Source organism: Vigna unguiculata, chromosome 4, assembly GCF_004118075.2.
Source record: "Vigna unguiculata cultivar IT97K-499-35 chromosome 4, ASM411807v1, whole genome shotgun sequence".
NCBI classification, from domain to species: Eukaryota; Viridiplantae; Streptophyta; class Magnoliopsida; order Fabales; family Fabaceae; genus Vigna; species Vigna unguiculata.
Genome location: NC_040282.1, coordinates 40,007,833 through 40,029,552, shown reverse-complemented (window position 1 = coordinate 40,029,552; position 21,720 = coordinate 40,007,833). Strand labels below are relative to the sequence as shown.

Genomic DNA, 21,720 nt, shown 5'->3' with positions numbered 1-21,720 from the left:
TAATCATTTTTCAATCTTTGACAAACTAAAATAATATTTAATAAAAGCCTCTTGTCATAACATGTAAATTTTGGGTGGAACTTTGTCTACTTTTTTGTATGAAATATTTTTTATGCTTTATAGAAATTAAAAACACAATACATATCCTATATGAAGTACAATTTTAGGAGAACAAAATTACTCACACTTAGCACGAGATTAACTTTTGTAATGTCATTTCTCCTTACTATCAAGGAATGTTCCCAAAGAAAAGTTAAGAGGTTCACAATTTGGTTGATTAGAAAAATTAATAATTTAAATAACTAGATTGAAAAGAAAAACGCTTAAAACCAGAAAGATTGAAAGCACGAAGTCATGAAGGATTTTGGAAATATATGTTTTACAATGTAAACCCAAAGAGAGTTGTGATGAGAGTTGTAAATAAAATGAGAGCTGACATAAAGCGAAAGAAGAAAAGAAGAAAAGCTAAAAAGGAATATCATATCTAATATCCTCCATGCTCGTCCTTTCCGTTTTGACTACATGGATTCCCATTGCTTTGATGAGTGAGGTATCATACATACCTTCGTACGTAACCTCCACATGCTTCCACTCTTCTTCTAAAGGCATTTCCGTCAGATCATCACGAAAAGGTGTCACTCGTAGATCAAAGAGGTACACATGATCCAATTCCACAATCCCCTCTTCTCTCTTCAAATAATAACTATAATCATAAGAGCCTCGATATTCGCCGTTGATTAACACCATGGGTCTAACTGTTTCCGCAAATTGAGGCCGCTGTAAAGCTAAAATAACAAGACTAACAACTTTGGCGGGAAATTTATTACGAAACCAGAAAGAAATTGAAGGTCCCCGACTTTGTTTATCGAACCAGCTTGGGATACTTCCTCCTTGAAAGATAAAATCAGTCTTTCCAGCCTCATGAAGTTGCTGCTAGTCACAATTCATCAACAATTCAGTAAATCAAGAGTATATTATCAAATCAAATTCATTAAAAACAAGACAAAAACCTTATTTAACAGAATGCTTGAACTCGAGGAAGTCAATGATCTACACTCTACTGCCCTGAACTTTCTCAAGTTTGGTGGAATCCCTCTGATTTCCTTTAGATACTTGCAAAAACTCACACCAAGATCATTCAGGTGGTGGAATTCTTTCATGCATTCAGGAAGGAATGAGACATTACTTCTAACCAGCCACAACTGTTTTACTTGAGCCAACTGAGGGAAAACTGCTGAAAAAAAATCATCATCCAGGTTGTAAGAACCCCAAAATGATTGTACATTTGAAGATACTGTTGAGCCCACATCTTCTTCACCCTCTTTTGATTTTACCCATTTCCACTCCTTGAAAGTAACAACGCAGAGGCTAGTCAGTTCGGGCGTCAAGACATTGCCACTTAACTGAATAAAATCACAGTTCAATTCTAACTCTTGCAGTCCAGTAAGATTTTGAAATGAATCTGGTAATTCTTTGATGGGAAGTCTACGCAAACTAAGTTTCCTTATGTTTCCCATCTTTCCCAATATTTCTGGAAAATTCTCAAGACTTAAACAATGCGAAAGTTCTAGTGTTTCAAGAGAAGTCAAGTTGAGAGGCGGAAATCTCCTTAGCTTCTCGCATCTTTCAGCTATTAGTATTTTGAGTTTAGTCAGAAAACCAACTGAGTTGTGAACTGAAACTAAACTCCCACACCATTGAAATGAAAGCTTCTCCAAGTTTGGCAGATCAGATACGTCAGGTATCTGTTCTAAAAGATTGCAGTCGTCAAAATTCAATTCGGTTAGATTCTCGAACTTCTGCAAAGAAAATAATGGGAAAAAGAAATAAGAACATAATGAATAAATTGGAACTGTATTTACAAATTTGGCTTTTTTACACAAACGAGATATTTCCTTTTTTAATTACGAAAATAGGAAACTTTGAAAAAAATTACTGATACGGGAAGTGATACCAAACTCATACCACTTCACCAATAAAAAATTGTATCACCAGAATACGATCTCAGGAAATTAGAAAATATTCATACTAAAGTCGTACTTCACAACAGTGACTTCAGAATAATACAACAAAGAAGTCGCATGAGGCAATAGAAATTTCAAAACAATTAAAAAAATAATGAAGTTGTAGGAAGCAATAGAGACTTTAGTTCGTATTTCCATAAACTTACAAGATGAGGAATATATTCCATAACTTGCCTTTGATGAGTCAGGGAATTTAAATGACGTAAAACGACCAAATGCTAACTTGCATATCAGAAGTTTGTTCGGGTCAAAATTTGATGGAAAACAATTTGAAGGGTATCCATCCCATTTCAGTACTCTCAAACTTTCTGGAAAACAATTGGGACCTCCAGAAATTCCGAAATTTCTAATAATAAGTACTTTTAGGTTTTTCATATTTCCAAATGCATTCCAATCCAGTGTTTCTTTTCCCATGTATATCGAGATATCAAGACTTAGGATCTCAATAATGCTAGTTCCCTGTTAATGCAAAGAAGCACACATATCAACTAGTTTTATGTAACAAATCCAGAGAAATTGCAAATCATCTAGACAAAAATAACTAGGATAGAGATAAATGATTAAAAAGAAAAATATATCAATTTGAGAAACAAAACTAGTCATCCATGAGTTTCACTTACTGTGTTCCCCTTTAAAACTTGAATTAAATCTTTAGGTAACAATATTCTCCTGCGCTTCCCTGACCCTTCAGGTGATTCTTGTCGGTCAATTTGTCTACCCATTTCCTCAATCAGGTCGTGTATTTCAACTTTACTCCACCAATCATTCTTTACCTTTATGAGAGATTTGTCAACCAACACACTGATATGATGTTTCATGCAGTCATCATAAATAGCTCCAAGAATATCTTCTACCTCTCTTAATATATATCCTTTGAAGCAACAAGCTATGTCAAGAAAAACACTCTTCTCTTCACTCTCTAGATCCTCAAAGCTTACTTTAAGTATCTCTAGGATTTGATTGCTAGGAATTCTTTTATATTGATTGATAGCAGATTTCCACTCTTCCACACTTTTTGCTAACAGGTTGGAACCAATTACTTCCAAAGCCAATGGAAGGCCAGAAGCATATGTTACTACATCATCCAAGACCTCCACGTAACTTGGATCAACTTGTTCCTTTTTGAAAGCTTTCCATTTAAGCAATTGAAGAGAATCATTCCTATTCAATTTTTCCACCTCATAAGTTCTTTCAATCTCATGAGATTTTAGCAGTTGTTGGTCCCGAGTGGTAATGATAATTCTGCTGCCGGGGCCAAACCAATCAGATCTTCCTGCAAGTGCCTGTAACTGCTTCCACTTGTCAACGTCATCAAGAATCAAGAGAACCTTCTTTCGCTGCAACCTTTGTTGTATCATTGAAATTCCTTCATGTTCACTAGCTAAGTTGATGTCCTTCTCTCCAAGTATTTTCGAAAGAAGGATGGTCTGGAGGTGTTTTAAACCATGTTTCTTTGATTCTTCTCTTACATTTTGAAGAAAGCATGAACTGTCAAAATCATCAGCAATCAAATTATACACTGCTACAGAAAGTGTTGTTTTTCCTAACCCGCCCATTCCATGGATCCCTATCATGTGAACATCATCAGATCCAACATCCAAAAGTTCCTTGACTTCCAGCACCTGTGACAGTAGGCCAACTGGGTAATCCGCAACATGTAAAGGAGCACGATTAATTTCCCTGGAAACCCGTTCAATAATTCTCCCAATAAACTCGTACTGGTACTCATCTCTGTTCCAAACATTAAAGATTTATTAATTTTCAAATGGTTAAGTGTCATAAAGTAAAACATGATCCAATAGAATTTAAAAAATAAAAAGATTGGTAAGGTGGTGTACCCTTCTTTGAAATGATCGCCAGACAAGTTAGCTACTTGACGCAGAGCTGCCTCCCATTTCTGCACCTTCTGTGTATCTTCGAACCTTCTCTGACGCTTAGTCAATGCTTCTCCATAACTGCCTTTCTGGTGTCTCACATATGAAGGGTCCACCTTATAAAATACGGGTATAACAAGTAGCCCTTTATTCTTGCAGTCAAGGATGGCTGCAAGTTCATCCAAGCAGAAGGAGGAAGAAGCATAGTTGTGAGAGAGCACAACGATGGCAATCCTAGACTCTTCAATTGCCTTCACAAGTGCTGCTGTGATTTTCTCTCCACTCTGAAGCTCCTCATTATCGATGAAAGTGTGAATTCCCCTGTCACACAGAGATTTGTACAGATTACCTGTGAAATCGTAACGCGTGTCTTCCCCTCTAAAGCTGAGGAACACATCGTACGTGAATCTACGGGAACTTGGAGTTGCCATTAGATCAAAGTCTGGAGTGATAATTGTTAGCTTGTTGGAACTGTAAGTGGAATCAAACTTTGAATAAATATGACATGAGAAGAGTAAAGTGTAAAGTAGAGTAATAAAGTGCCAAACAATAATTAGCGTGGGTCCGGTTGTACGTTAAAGTGCGTGAAACGTTTGGAAAATATCTTTGTTTGGATCTTTCTGATTTGCCTCACATATGTTGGTCAATGCAAACAATAGCCACACATAATGATCCACGTGTTAACGTTCATTTATAAAGATTATAAATTATAAAATGACATAATTAATTAACTTGGGTCGGTTCACTTGATTTTCGCCTTTGATAATTGAATTCCCAATCCAAACAGTTGAGTTTAAATTGATTTGTTTGATCCAAGTCATATTCATTCCTAATGATCTCAAACTATTGGAATTGGAAAACAAAATTACAATGCAAAACTAAATAGAGTTCAGGGATCCGTGCATGTTCAAAAACAAAAGTCCATCTCAGTTTTGGAATTGGAAAGGAAAATTACAATGCAAAACTAAATAGAGAGGTGATACATAGGTTGGATTGTTTGTGATGCTTGCAGATAAAATATAAAATTAAAAGTAAGAGAACAACAGAAAAGAACCAGTAAAAAATATGAATGTCAACATTAAAGCTGTGTATTTTATGATAAATGGTTTTGTGATTGCGTAAGGATCATCATATCGAATGTCCTCCATGCTGCTGTTTTCCTCTTTCACAACATGGATTCCGATTATCTTAATAAGGGAGCTCTGTATCAAGCCTTCATATGTGATCTCCACATGATTCCATTCCTTTTCTAAAGACACTTCCTCCATCAGATCATCATCAGGGGAGAAATGTGATTGTCGTAGATCAAAGAGATGTGTATAATCCAACTCCATCTTCTTCACTTCTCTATTCAGATAATGTAGCAAATATTGTTTTTTAACTTTTCCATTGATCAACATCATGTGTCTAACCAATCCTATTATGTTATCACCCAGTACAGGTGCAATAAGAAGACAAAGAACTTTGGCAGGGAATTTCTTACGAAACCAGAAAGAAATTGAAGTTCCCTTCCTTTGTTTATGGAACCACTCTGGAATAGTTCCTCCTGGGAAGATAAAGTCAGTTCCTCCAGCCTCGTGAAGATGCTGTTAATCGCAATTTATCAAGAATTCATTAAATGAACAACATCTTATCAAATCAAATCAAATCAAATTCATTAAAAACACTACAAAACCTGATTTAACAGCATGCTTGAACCCGTGGAAGTCAAGGATATACAGTTTATTGCCCTGAAATATTTCAAATTTGGTGGAACCCCTCTAATTTCCTGAAGATGCTTGCAATCATTCACATCGAGAGAAGATAGGCTGTGAAATTCTTTGATGCATTCCGGAAGGAATGTGACATTACTTTCCCTTAGCCGTAAATCACTCACTTGAGCTAACTGCTTGAAACATGCTGAAAAAAAATCATCATTCAAGTTGCAAGATAAAACCCAAAACTTATGCATCTTTGGAGATACCATTGAACCCACTTTTTCTTCACCCTCTTCTGATTTTACCCATTGCCATCCTTTACCTTTATATACTCTAAAATCAGGCAGTTCGGGCGTCAAGGCAATGCTGCCTAACTGAACAAAATCACACTGTATCGCTAACTCTTGGAGTCCAATAAGATTATGAAATGAAACTGGCAATTCTTTTATGGGAAGTTCAAACAAACTAAGTTCCCTTATGTTTCCCATCTTTCCTAATATTTCTGGAAAATTTTCCAGACTTGAACAGTATGAAAGTTCAAGTTCTTCAAGAGAGGTCAAGTTGAGAGGTGGAAATCTACTGAGCTTGGTGCAACCTTCAGCTTTCAATATTTTGAGTTTATTTAGAAAACCAATTGAGTCGTGAACTGCTAGTAAACTCGTACACTTTTCAAATGAAAGTACTTCCAAATTTAATAGATCAGACAAGTTTGGTATCTGTGTTAAATAATTGCACTTGTCAAAATTCAAGACGGTTAGATTGAAGTTCTGCAAAGAAAATAATGGAGAAAAAAAATAAGAACCGATTGAATACATTTGAATTGTATTTATCACTTCACAAGATAAAGAATTTATTCTCTAAACTTGCCTTTGATGAACCATGGAACCTAAATGACGTAAAAGGATTGTGAGGTAACTTGCATATCACAAGTTTGGTCGTATCAAAATTTGATGGTAAACAATTTGAAGGGTATCCATGCCATTCCAGTACTCTCAAACTCTCTGGAAAATAATTGGGACCTTCGGAAAATTTACCATTTCTTATGATAAGTATTTTAAGGTTTTTCATCTTTCTGAAGGCATTTCCATTCCAGTATATCGTTTCTTCTCTCTCAGATATGGAGATATCTAGACATATGATCTCAATTTTCCAAGTTCCCTGTTAATGCAAAGAGGCACAAATTAAAAAGTTCATTTTATGTAACTATGATATGAACATATGATAAAAGAAAAAGACATCACTTACCGTGTTGTATTTTAAAACTTGAATTATATCTTTTGGTAACCATAGTCTCTTGCATTTTCCTGGCTCTTTAGGTGATTCTTGCTGCTCAATTCTTCTACTCATGTCCTGAATCAAGTCGTGCATTTCAACCGTTCTACGCTGACTAATCTTTATGAGAGATTTTTCAACCAACACACCAATATGATATTTCATGCTGTCATCATAAAGAGCACGAAACATATGCTCAATCTCTGCCAATTTACATCCTTTCAAGCAACAAGCTATGTCAAGAAAAACATTCTTCTCTTCTCTACCCAAAGTATCAAAGCTTACTTTAAGTATCTTTAGGATTTCATCACTAGGAATTCTTTTGTAATGCTCAATAGCAGACTCCCATTCTTCTACACTTTTTCCAACCAAGTTGGAACCTATTACTTCCAAGGCCAATGGAAGGCCTGAAGCATAAGTTACTGCACGATGCAAGACCTCTTCATAACTTGGATCAGCCATTCCCGTTTTAAAAGTTTTCCATGTTAGTAACTGAAGAGCATCATAATTCTTCAATTTTTTCACCTCATAAGTTCTTTTAACGTCATAAGATGTCAGAAGATGTTGGTCCCGAGTGGTAATGATGACTCTGCTGCCGGGACCAAACCAATTTGATCTGCCAACAAATGCATTTAATTGCTCAAGCTTGTCAACATCATCTAGAATCAAGAGAACCTTCTTTCGCCTCAGCCTCTGCTGTATCATTGATGCTCCTTCTTGCCAACTTGTTAAGATGATATTCTTCTCTCTAAACATTTTTGAAAGAAGAATGCTTTGGAGGTGCTTTAGCCCATTTTTGTCTGATTCTTCTCTAACATCTTGAAGAAAATATGATTCTTTAAAATTTTCAGCAATCAAATTATGAACTGCTAGAGCAAGTGTTGTTTTTCCTATCCCACCCATTCCATGGATCCCTATCACAACACCATCATGAGATCCTAAATCCAAAAGCTTCTTTACCTCTTGGACTTTTGACTCCAGTCCAACTACATAATCATCAACAGGTAAATGAACACTGTTAATCTCCCTAGAGACCCGCTCAACAATCCTCCCAATAAACTCGTGTTCATATTCATTTCTGTTCAAACAAAAAGTTAAATTATATGTATATCAATTGACAAAGTTAACAAGTATTTCTTTTCTTTTCAGAATTTCAAGTTAAATCGTTAGACAAGTAAAACTAACCATATAAATAAATTACAAAGTAGTATGAATAGTAAGAGAAGTACCCATGTTTGAAATGATAGCCTGAGAGATCAGCCACTTGACGGAGAGCCATCTTCCATTTCTGCAACTTTTCAGGTTTGAATCTTTTCTGATGCTTAGCCAATGCTTCCCCATAAGTACTTTTCTGTTGTCTTACATCTGAAGGGTCCACCATATAAAAGACTGGTATAACCAAAAGCCCTTTCATCCTGCATTCAAGGATGGTTGTAAGTTCATCTAAGCAAAATGATGATGAAGCATAGTCTTTAGAGAGCACAGTGATGCCAATCCTGGACTCTTCAATTGCATTCAAAAGTGCAGGTGTTATTTCCTCTCCGCTCTGAAGCTCCTCATCATCAATGAAAGTGTGGATTCCCTTGTCATCAAGGGCTTTGTAGAGATTGCCAGTGAAACCGTGACGTGTGTCTTCCCCTCTGAAACTGAGAAACACCTCATAGATGAAGGAAGAGGAACATGATCGCAAAGCCATGAAGAAAGGCTACTATGAGTATGGATGGAGAATGGGATCCAAAATCAATAACGGAAAATCACTTTGTTTCAATTGAAACTTTGATTAACATAAAATAATCAATTCAACTAAGCTTGATCCTGCAATCAATAACAAAATTGTTTTCAAATGTATTAATCTTCTGGATCCACCGTCCTTCTGGTATAAATTATATACTAATGCATGTTTTCTTATACCTTTTGAAGTAGTATATAGTTCAACAACAATATAAATTTCATTGAATTAGCCAAAATCGTTGACCTTATCCTTTATGCATAAATTATACAAGTCTATAGATAGAGAAACATTGGACCATAAATTGAATCTTTCAGGCTACTCTAAAGTCCCAGCATCCCTGTAATTCAGAGTTATGTTGCCCAGTTACGGACACGAGTACGGATACAACACGGATACAGACACGGAGATACGGCTAAATTGAAAAAACATAGGACACGTCGTGTATATACATGTTAAGTTTGAAATGGTCAACTAACACATTGTCAACCAACACAAAAATGAATTCAATCTATCTATCTAATATCCAATATGCGAAAAGTAGTGATAGAATAAGATTTGTTCCTTATTTTAATCATCAAAACCATGTCAAAGATAAAAAAATATCTTTCAGATTAGACATAGTGTGTCCTACAAGTATTCTACGAGTGTCGATGTCCGATACGTGTCGGACACGAGACACGGCATTTATGAGGCGTGTCGGAGCATCTATACAAGTTACTAAACCGTGAAGTTGATCTATTTTTCTACTGACTTGAACATCAAAACCTCACTTGAGACAAGTTGATAAATTCTTCCTCTGCAACACCGCTTGCAGCACAACTGCTTCTTTTTCTGCAGTACCGCTTGCAGCACAGCTGCTGCTCTTTCTTTTTTTCTGGTTTTCATTGCTAAGTCTTACTTTTCACCGCTTAAGGATGGTTCTGTTTGCATTTTTAGTTTTTTTCTGGTAGATATTAGTTTCTGCTTTACCTTGTATAAATCCCTTCTCTGTAATGGAATGAAATGAGCCCTTCAGTTCTTTTCACCGTTTTTTCTCTGCTTTATCTTTTTTTCTCTTTCTCTTGTTATGGAGAAAAACTTTACAAAGGAAGTTGTTTTTGATATGCATATCAGGTAGCATTGTATTACAAGTTGTAGTGAGTCCACTGTGTGGAAACTTGATGCTTTTGATGATTCAACATGACAGTGGTTCGATGAATATGACGATAATTACAAGCTCGTGTTCTACCCAAAATGTGCAACTTTTGCAAACTTTGTGAAAGAATGTTGGGGAGTTCAGGGAAGCCTTATCAAATGCAAAGAAAAAAAAACAATGGATTTTCAATTTTACACTGTTGATCGTCCATTATTTAGTGTTGGTTTTGATTGATATGCAAGTAATAAACACATGATATTTAATCTACAAAAGCATGAATAAAACTTATGCGTTTATATTGTTTTAATTTTGTATGAATAAATTGTGTATTAATCTCTTCCTGAAGTGCTTTTGTGATTTAGTTCAATTTCCATTGTGCTCTTCAATTATTTAAGAATTATTTATGGTCACTAATTATTTTTACAACTTTAATGGTAAAGTTCCAAAACAGAGAAGTTGATTAAGTAGGCAGTTTGTTTTGCAATTAAAAACTACATGATCCATCTCCAATATCATTAATAAAATTCATATGATGATAATTTATTTCCAATAACACTAAATCTTATTTTATGACATTCTGATCATTTTTCTTCAGGAACAATTTGTCCAACCACAAGGCTCAATTCAAGACATACTTATCCGTAAAGAACATTTCTCGCACGAAATTGATTTTGTTGGAAAAACTATATTTAAAAGCTTAAAAACTCATAAATGGTTCTGGAATAAAAACTTGTGCTAATTTTTAATAATTAATTTACAACTCGTATAATGTCTTTCATAATTGATTAACAATGTAAAACTCATTATATTTGTAGTTTGATTGATGTAAAAAGACAGTGTATATAGTTTGTGCAAAAATAGTAGTATACCTAATATTTTATTATTTATGTGAACCTCTTTTTCTCTCCCCACCTGCTTAAATTTAGAGAAAAGAACAATGAACCTAAAGAAAAGAGAAGAGAGAGAGAAAGAGAAAAATAAGATATTCATTAATCTCACAGTACAGACATTAAAAAAATGGAAATGCTCTAATCTATGTGCTACTTTTTTCTTTGCATCCTAAACAGACGAAGCACTTTCACTCTAGTCTTAAACATGGTACAAGAAATTAGGCTCTGAAATATTGAGCATAAACAAAACTGTAAGTTCATGAAACTTAGAAATCTAGCCAACCACAGCATTGTGAACTACACAACTTTTTAAGAAAATTGAATCTTTATAGGCCAATTGTATGAGAAGAAAACCATGACTTTGGTGCACATGGGTACATATAGATTCCATCCCCTGCTTATATAAATGTACATCACCCCCTTCTTCCATATCCATCTCACAAGAGTTCCAAGAACAATAGAAATTAAACACAGAAAAATGAAGATGACATTGGTAGCATTGGTCCTAGTGGTTGCCTTGAGCACAAAGGCACTACTAGGGGAAGCAGGTCCTGCACCAGACCAAGTTGTGGACAAATCAGGGAAGAAGGTGCGAGCTGGTGACTATTACTACATTGTTCCAGCATCCTCTGACGTAGGTGGCCTTAATCTCTCAACCACAGGTCAAGATTGCCCTCTTGATCTTGTAGTTGTTGATGGTTACCAAGGCCTGCAATTTATGTTTCTACCTGTTAATGAGAAGAAAGGTGTTATTCGCGTTTCCACTGATCTCAACATTTTATTCGCCACCTACACAGCTTGTCCAGATTCCACTGTGTGGAAGCTTAAGGACTATGATTATTCATCATCACATTGGTTTGTCACAACTGGTGGCGCTTTGGGCAATCCTGGCCCTCAAACCATCGAAAGTTGGTTCAAGATTGAGAAGTACGAGGATGCTTACAAGATGGTTTATTGTCCAAGTGTGTGCAATTATTGCAATTATCCATGCAGTGATCTTGGGATATATCAGGACCAATATGGCAAGCGTTTGGCTCTAACTTCTGAACCATACAAAGTGCAGTTCCAGAAGGCTCAATAAACATTGAAATCCAAATCTTAAGAAGTGTAATGCACCACTTGCACTTTTCAAACAATATTATTCTCAAGTTGAGTTCCATGTACTGAACTATACATTATGAATAAACAAGGTGTCTTCTATTTCCAGTCTTGATAAAGTTTCTAGTTTCTGTTTGTGGTTATTTACTTGTAAGAAAATCTTCGCTATGAACGTAAACTCCTACAAATATATTTAAGCTAAGAAAAATTGCACTCGTAGAAGTATTTTCCTTTGAACAATTGCCACTACCATTATTATGGTTTGTGTTATTTTCTGACAGACATTGAGATTGAATTATATCATGCAGTTGAGATTGCGATTGTATTATTTTCTGACAGAAATTCAAATACACACTAAAACTTATTATTGTGAATAGGCAAAATAGTACTGAGTGCCAATACTCAGTTAATTTGAGCATTCCTCTTCCACTCCTCAATTAGTCTCTTAATAGTAACCTCACAACTCCCACCAACACCACAAGCCTTCCTTGCTGCATCCTTCATTTCTCCAGCTTTGACCCTCAAAGACTCATTGCTCATCATCTCTTTGATTTTCTTAGCAATCTCCTTTCCCTCCACCACTTTTTGTGTCCCCCAGTCCCATTCCTCAGCCCAAATCCCAACCCCTCTCATCCTAAGCAGCTCTGCATTAATCTTCTGATCCCCACCCTGAGGCCATGTCAGAATGTTCACTCCTTCCCCTATAGCCTCAGTTATCGAATTCCAACCTCCATGAGTCACAAACCCTCCCACTGCAGGGTGCTCCAGAATCTTTATCTGATCCACAAACTCCTTCACAACCACACCCTTCTCCCTCAACTTACTCATCAACTCCCTCCCCAACACATCCTCCAAATCCTCCTCCTCTTCTCTGTCAACCCTCTTCAACTTCACCACCCACAAAAAACTATACCCACATTCTATTAACCCCAAAGCCATGTCCTTTATCTGCTCCCTCCTTGTCTTAGTTCTGTTCCCCAAGCTAACATACACCACCGACCCTTCAGCACGTTCATTAAGCCACTCCAGTATCCAACTCATGCAACCCTTTTGACCTTCATCTACATTCTCAAACTCACCCGCCCTTAAGGGACCGATTCCATACACAGGGGGCAACCCTCTAACCACTTTTCCTTCATTCAACGCTGCTAGTGCCTCTCCTTCCAGTTCCTCAAACGAGTTCATGAAAACCCCATCGAGCTTCGTGAGATTGGGACTGTCCTCCATGATCATTCTCTGAAAGGGGTTGCTACCTTCAAGAAGAAAAGGGGGAGGGACCGAGGATCTTGGTATTGGTAATGTGAAGCCCGGGATTTGAATGGCATCACCAACGAACTTAGAAGGGTGCCGTTGTGCAGCTTGATCGGAATCGGCAAGAACAGATACGTACGCAATGAAAGATAACATTCTAGCTGAGGAGGTGAAGTTAATGTAACTGGGACAAAAGATTTTGTCAGCAATTGAGAGGATAGGGGAAACTAAGAAAATATCGAAGATGAAAGCTGAGAGAGAAGTGGAAAGAGAAGATAGGATTGGAGATAGAAGGTGAACCGAACGACGAATGGTTTCATACTGAAGGAAAAAAGGGTCATTGGTGTTAACCGTGTTTGGATCCAAAGGGGTGAGTTTGAAGTCAATTTGAGTTACCTGATGAGGGAAAGAAGAAGAAAAGCTAGAGATGAGGTTTGACTCAGCGAGAGAGACAGTTGGTCTGGGAATGATGAGAGTGACTTTGCAGCCATAACGGAGGAACACTGACGCTAATCTGAGACATGGGTTGAGGTGACCCATGCCAGCACTTGGGAGGAAAGCCACGTGAACAACAGGTTCAGGAACAGACATTTTTTGGTGTGTTGGATCTCACAAGAGTCAGAGGTTGCTGTTGTCCTCTGAGATCAAGGAAGAGAAAAAAGTTTGGTTTTTCTTTTTGGTACACTTGAAAATCCAATGCATGTTCTTACCTACTTCACTACTTCATGTTCTTACCTACTTTATAAAAATGTAACACAGATCATGGAAGATATATGTCTTTTATACGTTATCAACAAATCATTGTAGACTATCTCGTGTAAAAGTAATAGTGAAAGACAAAGAAAGGAAAATGAAGACAAAGAAAAGTAAGTAATTTGGAAGGGAGAAAGAGAAGTAAAGAAAAATAAGATAATTGTTTTATTAGTAATTTTATTTGTTATTTTTAATAGTGCATTTTTATTTTTTATATTTTAACAATAGAAAAAAAACATAAATATGTCCACAATAAAAAAAAACATAATAGATTATTGAGATTATTTGTAACTTTTCAGGCGGATTTTTCATGAAGTCGTGTCACTGTCTCTGTGTATCTCGAAGGTCTTCCCAGTACACTTGCACAGTCTGTCAACAAATCTTAAATAATGAATAATGCAGAAGTGGTGATATGTTGAAACCACAACCGTCAAAATACATTTGTATTATAATTTAAAATAATAATATTTTAATTGTATTTACATTATTTTTTAATTTAAAATTTTAATATATATTATTATATAAAGATCTGTATTTTGGTGTATATATTTTTTTCCAAATTTACTTTTAATTAAATAACCATTAATTTTACTATTTTACGTAAATGTTTTCTAAATTTAACCATTTTTAAATTCTATCTTTTCTTCGCTTTTTAAACTAAAATAATTATTTATAATAAAATATTATCTGTAAAATAAGTAAAAACTTTTTATAATAAACTTATAAAAGTTATTAATATTTATTTTAACAGTTATAATTTTATTATTTTTTATTATCATAGGTGAAATCAATATTTTTAAAGAGGATTATTAGTTGTGTGGTGTTATTTTTCATCAATATTATCGAAAAGGGTTAAGGATTATTAGTTTTGTAGAGTTGTTTTTCATAATATAGGAATAACAAAAGTAATGTAATAAAAAACATTTTAATAAACAAAATTATATAATAAGCTAAAAATTTTAAATTTATATAAATCTTGATTATTATCTAGATCAAATTAATTGAAATATATATATATATATATATATATATATATATATATATATATAGTGTGAATAAGCAAATTTTTTAAAAGAAACTCACGTGACATATTGTGATGTTGATGTTGTGTGAATGCTACTAAATTTTAGGAATTTAAATCAACACGAACTACCTAGGCATATTAAACGCGGGTCAGTCTCGTTGTTGACTCTTGTGGTGTTTGAATCATGCAAAATGGACCCAAAAGCGGGTCAGTCTCCATCCACTTTTTCATGTGAACTTGCAAATTGACCCATATGGCCCGTTCTGCGTTATCATTCCAACTTTTTTTTTTTCTTGCAAAGTTTAGGATCTCACAAAGTTATTATGACACTGGTATAAAATATTTACTAAATCTATTAGTTATTAACTTTTATAAAAGGATGATTAATCACTTTTAATAGTTTTTTTTATCCTAAACCACGGTCGTATGTTCTAGTTTCTTATTAGTTTAACCTTGATCTCTCGTCACTCGTAAATAGACGAATTTATTAGAATATTTATGTTACTATTGAGTGATACATATTTTATCTGGGCTGCTATAAAATAACATTTAAGAAATAAAAAGAAACATGAATATAGAATTATAGAATACACAATTCATTTTATTGTCAGGATCTTTCGAGTTCATATTTTTTAGTGATTTTTTTATACTATTTTTTATTAAGTTTTTAAAATGTATTGATAAAAAGGGCATGTCAGATTTTCATTATTTTGTTTCACCTTCCTCCTCTTTAGGTCTTAAAGAACATCCAAACAAAGGAGACACAATGCTCTTAAAACGAATAATGTCTTCATTGCAGTATGCCTAGTAAATCTCTAAGTAATTGTCATATACTTGGATGTTTCATTGATGTAGAGGCTATGTGGTTTGTGAAAAACTAGGACTGTAACTAATGCATTGCAACTTAACAAATGGAAAAATCTAGTAATTCAATCAAAGTGAAGTTTCGAAAAACACTCTCATGTAAAAGAAATTATTTTATCAGTCAAGAAAATATTATCATTATATACAATTTATAACTAGTTGTTGTGAAGGTCAAAACAAGATTGTGAGAAACGAGTGCGAAAACTTTAGGCTTGGTGATTTTTACTCATAAAAGTTGCAGCACGTAGAATTTGTTGAATTATGGGTTTTCTTCAAAAAGTTGGAGTTCTGGGTTAGGGTGACAAAATATTTGATTATTGACTGTGCAGCCTCTTTTTCTGCCCCCACCTGCCTAAATTTGAAGAAAAGAACAATGAAGCTAAAAAGATAAACGAGAAAAACAGGATATTCATTAATCTCACAATACAGAGCTTAAAAAATGGAAATGCATTAATCTATGTGCTTCTTTTTGCCTTACATACTAAACAGACGAAGCACTTTCACTCTTGTCTTAAACATGGTACAAGAAGTTAGGCTTTGAAAGATTGAGTATGAACCAAATTATAACTTCACCGAAAACTTATAAATCTAGTCAATTACAGCATTCTGATCAACACAATTTTTTGACAAAATTGAATCTTTATAGGCCAATTGTATGAGAAGAAATCCATGACTTTGGTGCACATGGGTACATAGATTTTGATCCATCCCCTGCTTATATATATAAATGTAAATCTCTTCTTCCATATCCATCTCACAAGAGTTACAAGAAAAAAAAACTACTAAACACATACAAATGAAGATGACATTGGTAACATTGGTCCTAGTGGTTGCCTTGAGCACAAAGGCACTACTTGGGGAAGCTGGTCCTGCGCCAGAGCAAATTGTTGACACATCAGGGAAGAAGGTGAGAGCTGGTGAGAATTACTACATAGTTCCAGCATCCTCGGATGTAGGTGGCCTTGCTCTTTCAACCACAGGTCAAGATTGTCCTCTTGATGTTGTAGCTGTTGATGGTTACCAAGGACAGCAATTGAGCTTTCTTCCTGTTAATGATAAGAAAGGTGTGATTCGCGTTTCCACTGATCTCAACATCTTTTTCTCCACCTACACAAGTTGTTCTCAGTCCACAGTGTGGAAGCTCAAGGATTATGATTATTCAACATCACAGTGGTTTCTCACAACTGGTGGTTCTTTGGGCAACCCTGGCTCTCAAACCATCACCAATTGGTTCAAGATTGAGAAGTACGAGGATGCTTACAAGATGGTTTATTGTCCAAGTGTGTGCAATTATTGCAATTATCCATGCAGTGATATTGGAATATATCAGGACCAATATGGCAAGCGTTTGGCTCTAACTTCTGAGCCATACAAAGTGCAGTTCCAGAAGGTTCAATACTAAATGTTGAATATACAAATCTTGATGAGTAAAGTGTAAGGCACTACTTGCAGTTTTCATACAAGATTATTCTCAAGTTGAGTTCCCTGTGCTGCATAATAAATAAACAAATGTATTTCCACTCTTTCTAATTTCTAGTTTCTGTTTGTCGTTAACTTATAAGAAAATATTCGCTAAGAACGTAAACTCCTAAGCTGAGAAAAATTTCATTCCTAGAAGTATTTTCCTTTGAACAATTAACACTACGACTATGGTTTGTCCAAATATGAGTTACGCACACAAAAGAATGTCTGTTTCTGAACCTGTTGTTCAGGTGGCATTCCTTCCAAAAGCTGGCATGGGTCATCTCAACCCATTTCTCCGAACAGCAATATTGTTTCGAAAATTGTGGTTGCAAACTCACTTTCATCACTTCCAAAACTACACTTTCTCTTCACCAGACCTGTTAAAGTTCCTTTCCTTTCTGTTATTCGGTTTTGGGTCTTAGCTTTCGTTTAGGTCTATATATATCTCTTTACGCTGCACCTTTTTAAGAAAGATATAATACACCGTTTAATGCAAAGTTCTGTTTTACGTTCTTTCTCTCTCTTCCCATTGCAGCTGTCTGATGCAAACATTGTAACAATGTGAATATCGGATTTTGATAATTTTCCAAACCCAACTGCAATATTATTGTAACAAAGAAATACAAAGCATTAAACACATACAGTCAACCAAATTGGAAAATTTAACCACAAATTACTGCTTGAGTAGCTGTTTGCATACTATATGCAATTGGGATTGCTTTTGTATTATTTTCTGAAAGAACTTCAAATGCAAACTTAAACTTAATATTGTGAATAGGCAAAATACTAGAGAGTGTGAATGATCAGTTAAGTTGAGCATTCCTCTTCCACTCCTCAATTAGTCTCTTAATAATAACCTCACAACTCCCACCAACACCACAAGCCTTCCTTGCTGCATCTTTCATTTCTCTAGCTTTGACCCTCAAACACTCATTGCTCATCATCTCTTTTATTCTCTTAGCAATCTCCTTCCCTTCCACCACCTTTTGTGTCCCCCACCCCCATTCCTCAGCCCAAATCCCAACCCCACTATTCCTAAGCAACTCTGCATTAAACTTCTGATCCGCACCCTGAGGCCATATCAGAATTTTCACTCCTTCCCCTATAGCCTCAGTTACTGAATTCCAACCTCCATGAGTCACAAACCCTCCCACTGCAGGGTGCTCCAGAATCTTTATCTGATCCACAAACTCCTTCACAACCACACCCTTCTCCCTCAACTTACTCATCAACTCACTCCCTAACACATCCTCCAAACCCTCATCCTCTTCTCTGTCAACCCTCTTCAACTTCACCACCCACACAAAACTATACCCACATGCTATTAACCCCAAAGCCATGTCCTTTATCTGATCCCTCCTTGTCTCAGTTCTGTTCCCCAAGCTGACATAAACCACCGACCCTTCAGCACGTTCATTAAGCCTCTCCAGTATCCAACTCATGCAACCCTTTTGACTTTCATCTACATTCTCAAACTCACACGCCATTAAGGGACCAATTCCATATACCGGGGGCAACCCTTTAACCACTTTTCCTTCATTCAACGCTGCTAGTGCCTCTCCTTCCAGTTCCTCAAACGAGTTCATGAAAACCCCATCGTGCTTCTTGAGGTTGGGACTGTCCTGCATGATCATTCTCTGAAAGGAGTTGGTACCTTCGAGAAGAAAAGGGGGAGGGACAGAGGATCTTGGTATTGGTAATTTGATACCCGGGATTTGAATAGCATCACCAACGAACTTGGTAGGGTGCGGTTGTGCAGCTGAATCGGAATCAGCAAGAACAGAAACGTATGCAAGGAAAGATAACATTCTAGCAGAGGAGGTGAATTGAATGTAACTAGGACAAGTCATTTTCTCAATGATCGGGAGTATAGGAGAAACTAAGAAAGCATCGACGACGAAAGCTGAGAGAGAAGTGGAAAGAGAAGATAGGATTGGAGATAGAAGGTGAACAGAACGACGAATGGTTTCATACTGAAGAAAAAAAGGGTCATTGGTGGCGTTAACCGTGGTCGGATCCAAAGGGGTGAGGTTGAAGTCAATTTGAGTTACCTGGTGAGGGAAAGAAGAACAAAGGCGAGAGATGAGGTTTGATTCGGCGAGTGTGACGGTGGGTTTGGGAATGATGAGAGTTACCTTGCAACCATGGCGGAGGAACACTGACAATAGTCTCAGACATGGCTTGAGGTGACCCATACCAGCACTTGTGAGAAAAGCCACATGAACTGCAGGTTCAGGAACAGACATTTTTCTGGTGTTTTGAATCTCACAAGAGAGTCTGTGATTGCTTTTGTGTTGTGAGATGAAGAGAAAAAGATAAATTTTGTTTGGTACAGTTGAAAATCTAATGCATAGACTTATTTAAGATGAGAAATGATAGTTTCAAAAAGTTATGATCGATAAACTTGATAAACTTGACAAACAATTATTTTATTGTTTTTTAAAAGAAATACTTTTTTTTTAATTTTCATAAAAAAAGTAAAACAATTATTTTATTTTCAACAAAATATTTATTAAAAAATCATTTTTAATTTAAAATTTGTCCCAAAAAAAATGAAAAACAAGAAAGGAAGAAAAAGAGAAAGAAAGAAAGTAATTTGTAATGGAGAAAAAAAATGTAAAGAAAAATAATGTAATTGTTGTATAAATAATTTGTTTATTATTTTTAATAGTGTATTTTAAATTTTCTATAATTTGATTCTAAAAGAATACCTATAAAGTTTCAGGATTTTCGACGTGATTTCAATTAATTATATGTAACGGGCTTAAGTCACATATGTATATATACATATATACAATCTATTTTTAATAAATTTTCTTAATTAAAAAAATTATTATTATTATCAAAGTTGATAGTCGGTTTTCAGAGAAATATATTATATAAAAGAGTTGAAAATAATATAAGAATAGATTTAAGTTTTGCATTTAATTAAATGATAAAATTAAACAATAATATATATATATATATATATATATATATATATAAGTCATTAATTTAATGTTTCAGAATTTTGAAATTGGTTCTAAATTCCTTAGATTGGACCGATGCTATATATAGAAAATATCGTTCTAGTGAATACGTAAAAAGTAGTTCCATGATAAAAAAAATGATAGATTATTGAGTTTATTTGTCACCTTTCAAGGACTTTTCATGAAACTGTATACCAAGTTGACATGTCTACATCTCAATGTCTCTATCTATTTATGTTGAAAATATTTCCATGACACGTGCAAAGTCTGTCAACAAACTTTAAATTTATGTTGAAAATCTTTCCATGACATATGCGAATCTGTCAACAAACTTTAAATAATACTATAATCTCTATGCGTGGAACAGACGGTCATTTTAAAAATTACAACATATTTATTATATTAATTTAAATTTATGAAAATATAATTATATTTTAAAAATTATATAAATATGATTATGAAGGCATGTCTAACAACGACCACACTTGCATAATGATGTTGCACAAGTTTCGTAATTATCATAAATAGAGAATCAAGATTAGAAAGTAATTAAGTAATTAGGTCATGATTAGGTGAATTATAATTACAAATTCATATAGAAAACTATAAATAGAAGTTAAAAGTATGATTATTAAGATTTTTCTCTTATAATTTTTACAATATTAATTATTATTGTCGATCAAATCATTGCTAATTTAAAAATCAAAATTTATTTAACAGATCCATCGATCGAGTGTAAAATCGAACGAACAATGGAAGAATCGAACGAAGAACTAAAGTGAAAAGATGGGACAAAATTGTTTAGACCTCTACATCCGAAACACACACTATAAACTAAATGTACTCTTCCATTCACCTTTCATTAATACTCCACAATTGTAATAAAGTTGTGGAGAAACTATTCAAACATTTCTTTTATATTACATAAAAGAGGACATCCACATCGATTATAAATTAATAGTCAAGAGAACTTAATAATAGAGTAGCTGACAAAACTATCAAAACATTACCAAACTTTTAATTGGAGCATAATACAGAACATCATGTGTGTCTACAAACTCCCTTATGTCCCCACATCAAGTGCAAAAATTTATTCACATCTTTCATTCTTCAAAATTCATTATCCATTAAGATCAAAGAGCTTGCATTTCAATGTCTACCACCTTTAAATTTTTAAGTTGAGAAAATATCTCGGATATCGTTAAAAATAATTTAAAAGTGTGAGTTAAAAAATCTTATATTAGATTAGATAAAAAAGACAAAATTAATCTAAAAACATGTAATAATGAAACGGTAACTCTCCATAATAGTTTGTTAACTAAAAATATATTTAATATTTTCATTTTTTTTATAATTTAATTATAGATAAAAAGAAAACATAGTTTACGTAAACAATAAAATAACATAATAAATTGTATAGAAAGTTTATATGTCTACATCTCACTGTCTCTAATTTTATTTTTTATGTTAAAAGTCTTTCCATGACTCTTGCACATTCAGCCAAGAAACTTTAAATTTATGTTAAAAATCTTTCCATAATGCACAGTAAGTCAACAAACTTTAAATAATATTGGTTACAAATTGCTGAAGTTTCTTCTATTGAAAAAATAAAAAAATCTGGACCAAATAATTGGTTCGGCTTCTCCTAGAGAAAATGGCTGATATTTATAAAA

At 34.6% G+C, this 21,720-nt stretch overlaps 6 protein-coding genes across 6 annotated transcripts; 2 read left to right on the top strand and 4 right to left on the bottom strand.

Annotated features, from left to right (window-relative positions):
- Nucleotides 1-352: 352 nt before the first annotated feature.
- LOC114182221 (TMV resistance protein N-like) lies at nucleotides 353-4,401 on the bottom strand. Its single transcript, XM_028069039.1, has 5 exons — nucleotides 3,863-4,401; nucleotides 2,645-3,755; nucleotides 2,199-2,483; nucleotides 1,011-1,799; nucleotides 353-930 (listed from the first exon to the last, which is right to left on the bottom strand). Exons 1-5 carry the CDS (start codon nucleotides 4,327-4,329, stop codon nucleotides 466-468), a joined length of 3,117 nt encoding a protein of 1,038 aa, XP_027924840.1. The 5' UTR covers nucleotides 4,330-4,401; the 3' UTR covers nucleotides 353-465.
- A 398-nt stretch (nucleotides 4,402-4,799) lies between these two features.
- On the bottom strand, nucleotides 4,800-8,743 carry LOC114182235 (TMV resistance protein N-like). Its single transcript, XM_028069051.1, has 5 exons — nucleotides 8,097-8,743; nucleotides 6,841-7,945; nucleotides 6,463-6,753; nucleotides 5,574-6,362; nucleotides 4,800-5,484 (listed from the first exon to the last, which is right to left on the bottom strand). Exons 1-5 carry the CDS (start codon nucleotides 8,561-8,563, stop codon nucleotides 4,924-4,926), a joined length of 3,213 nt encoding a protein of 1,070 aa, XP_027924852.1. The 5' UTR covers nucleotides 8,564-8,743; the 3' UTR covers nucleotides 4,800-4,923.
- A 2,160-nt stretch (nucleotides 8,744-10,903) lies between these two features.
- Nucleotides 10,904-11,824, top strand: LOC114182231 (miraculin-like). Its single transcript, XM_028069049.1, has one exon. It carries the CDS (start codon nucleotides 11,031-11,033, stop codon nucleotides 11,703-11,705), a length of 675 nt encoding a protein of 224 aa, XP_027924850.1. The 5' UTR covers nucleotides 10,904-11,030; the 3' UTR covers nucleotides 11,706-11,824.
- Nucleotides 11,825-11,947: 123 nt separating this feature from the next.
- Nucleotides 11,948-13,701, bottom strand: LOC114182227 (UDP-glycosyltransferase 708D1-like). Its single transcript, XM_028069045.1, has one exon. It carries the CDS (start codon nucleotides 13,562-13,564, stop codon nucleotides 12,125-12,127), a length of 1,440 nt encoding a protein of 479 aa, XP_027924846.1. The 5' UTR covers nucleotides 13,565-13,701; the 3' UTR covers nucleotides 11,948-12,124.
- Nucleotides 13,702-16,220: 2,519 nt separating this feature from the next.
- LOC114182232 (miraculin-like) lies at nucleotides 16,221-17,483 on the top strand. Its single transcript, XM_028069050.1, has one exon. It carries the CDS (start codon nucleotides 16,411-16,413, stop codon nucleotides 17,014-17,016), a length of 606 nt encoding a protein of 201 aa, XP_027924851.1. The 5' UTR covers nucleotides 16,221-16,410; the 3' UTR covers nucleotides 17,017-17,483.
- A 173-nt stretch (nucleotides 17,484-17,656) lies between these two features.
- On the bottom strand, nucleotides 17,657-19,426 carry LOC114182226 (UDP-glycosyltransferase 708D1-like). Its single transcript, XM_028069044.1, has one exon. It carries the CDS (start codon nucleotides 19,322-19,324, stop codon nucleotides 17,882-17,884), a length of 1,443 nt encoding a protein of 480 aa, XP_027924845.1. The 5' UTR covers nucleotides 19,325-19,426; the 3' UTR covers nucleotides 17,657-17,881.
- Between the last annotated feature and the right edge of the window lie 2,294 nt (nucleotides 19,427-21,720).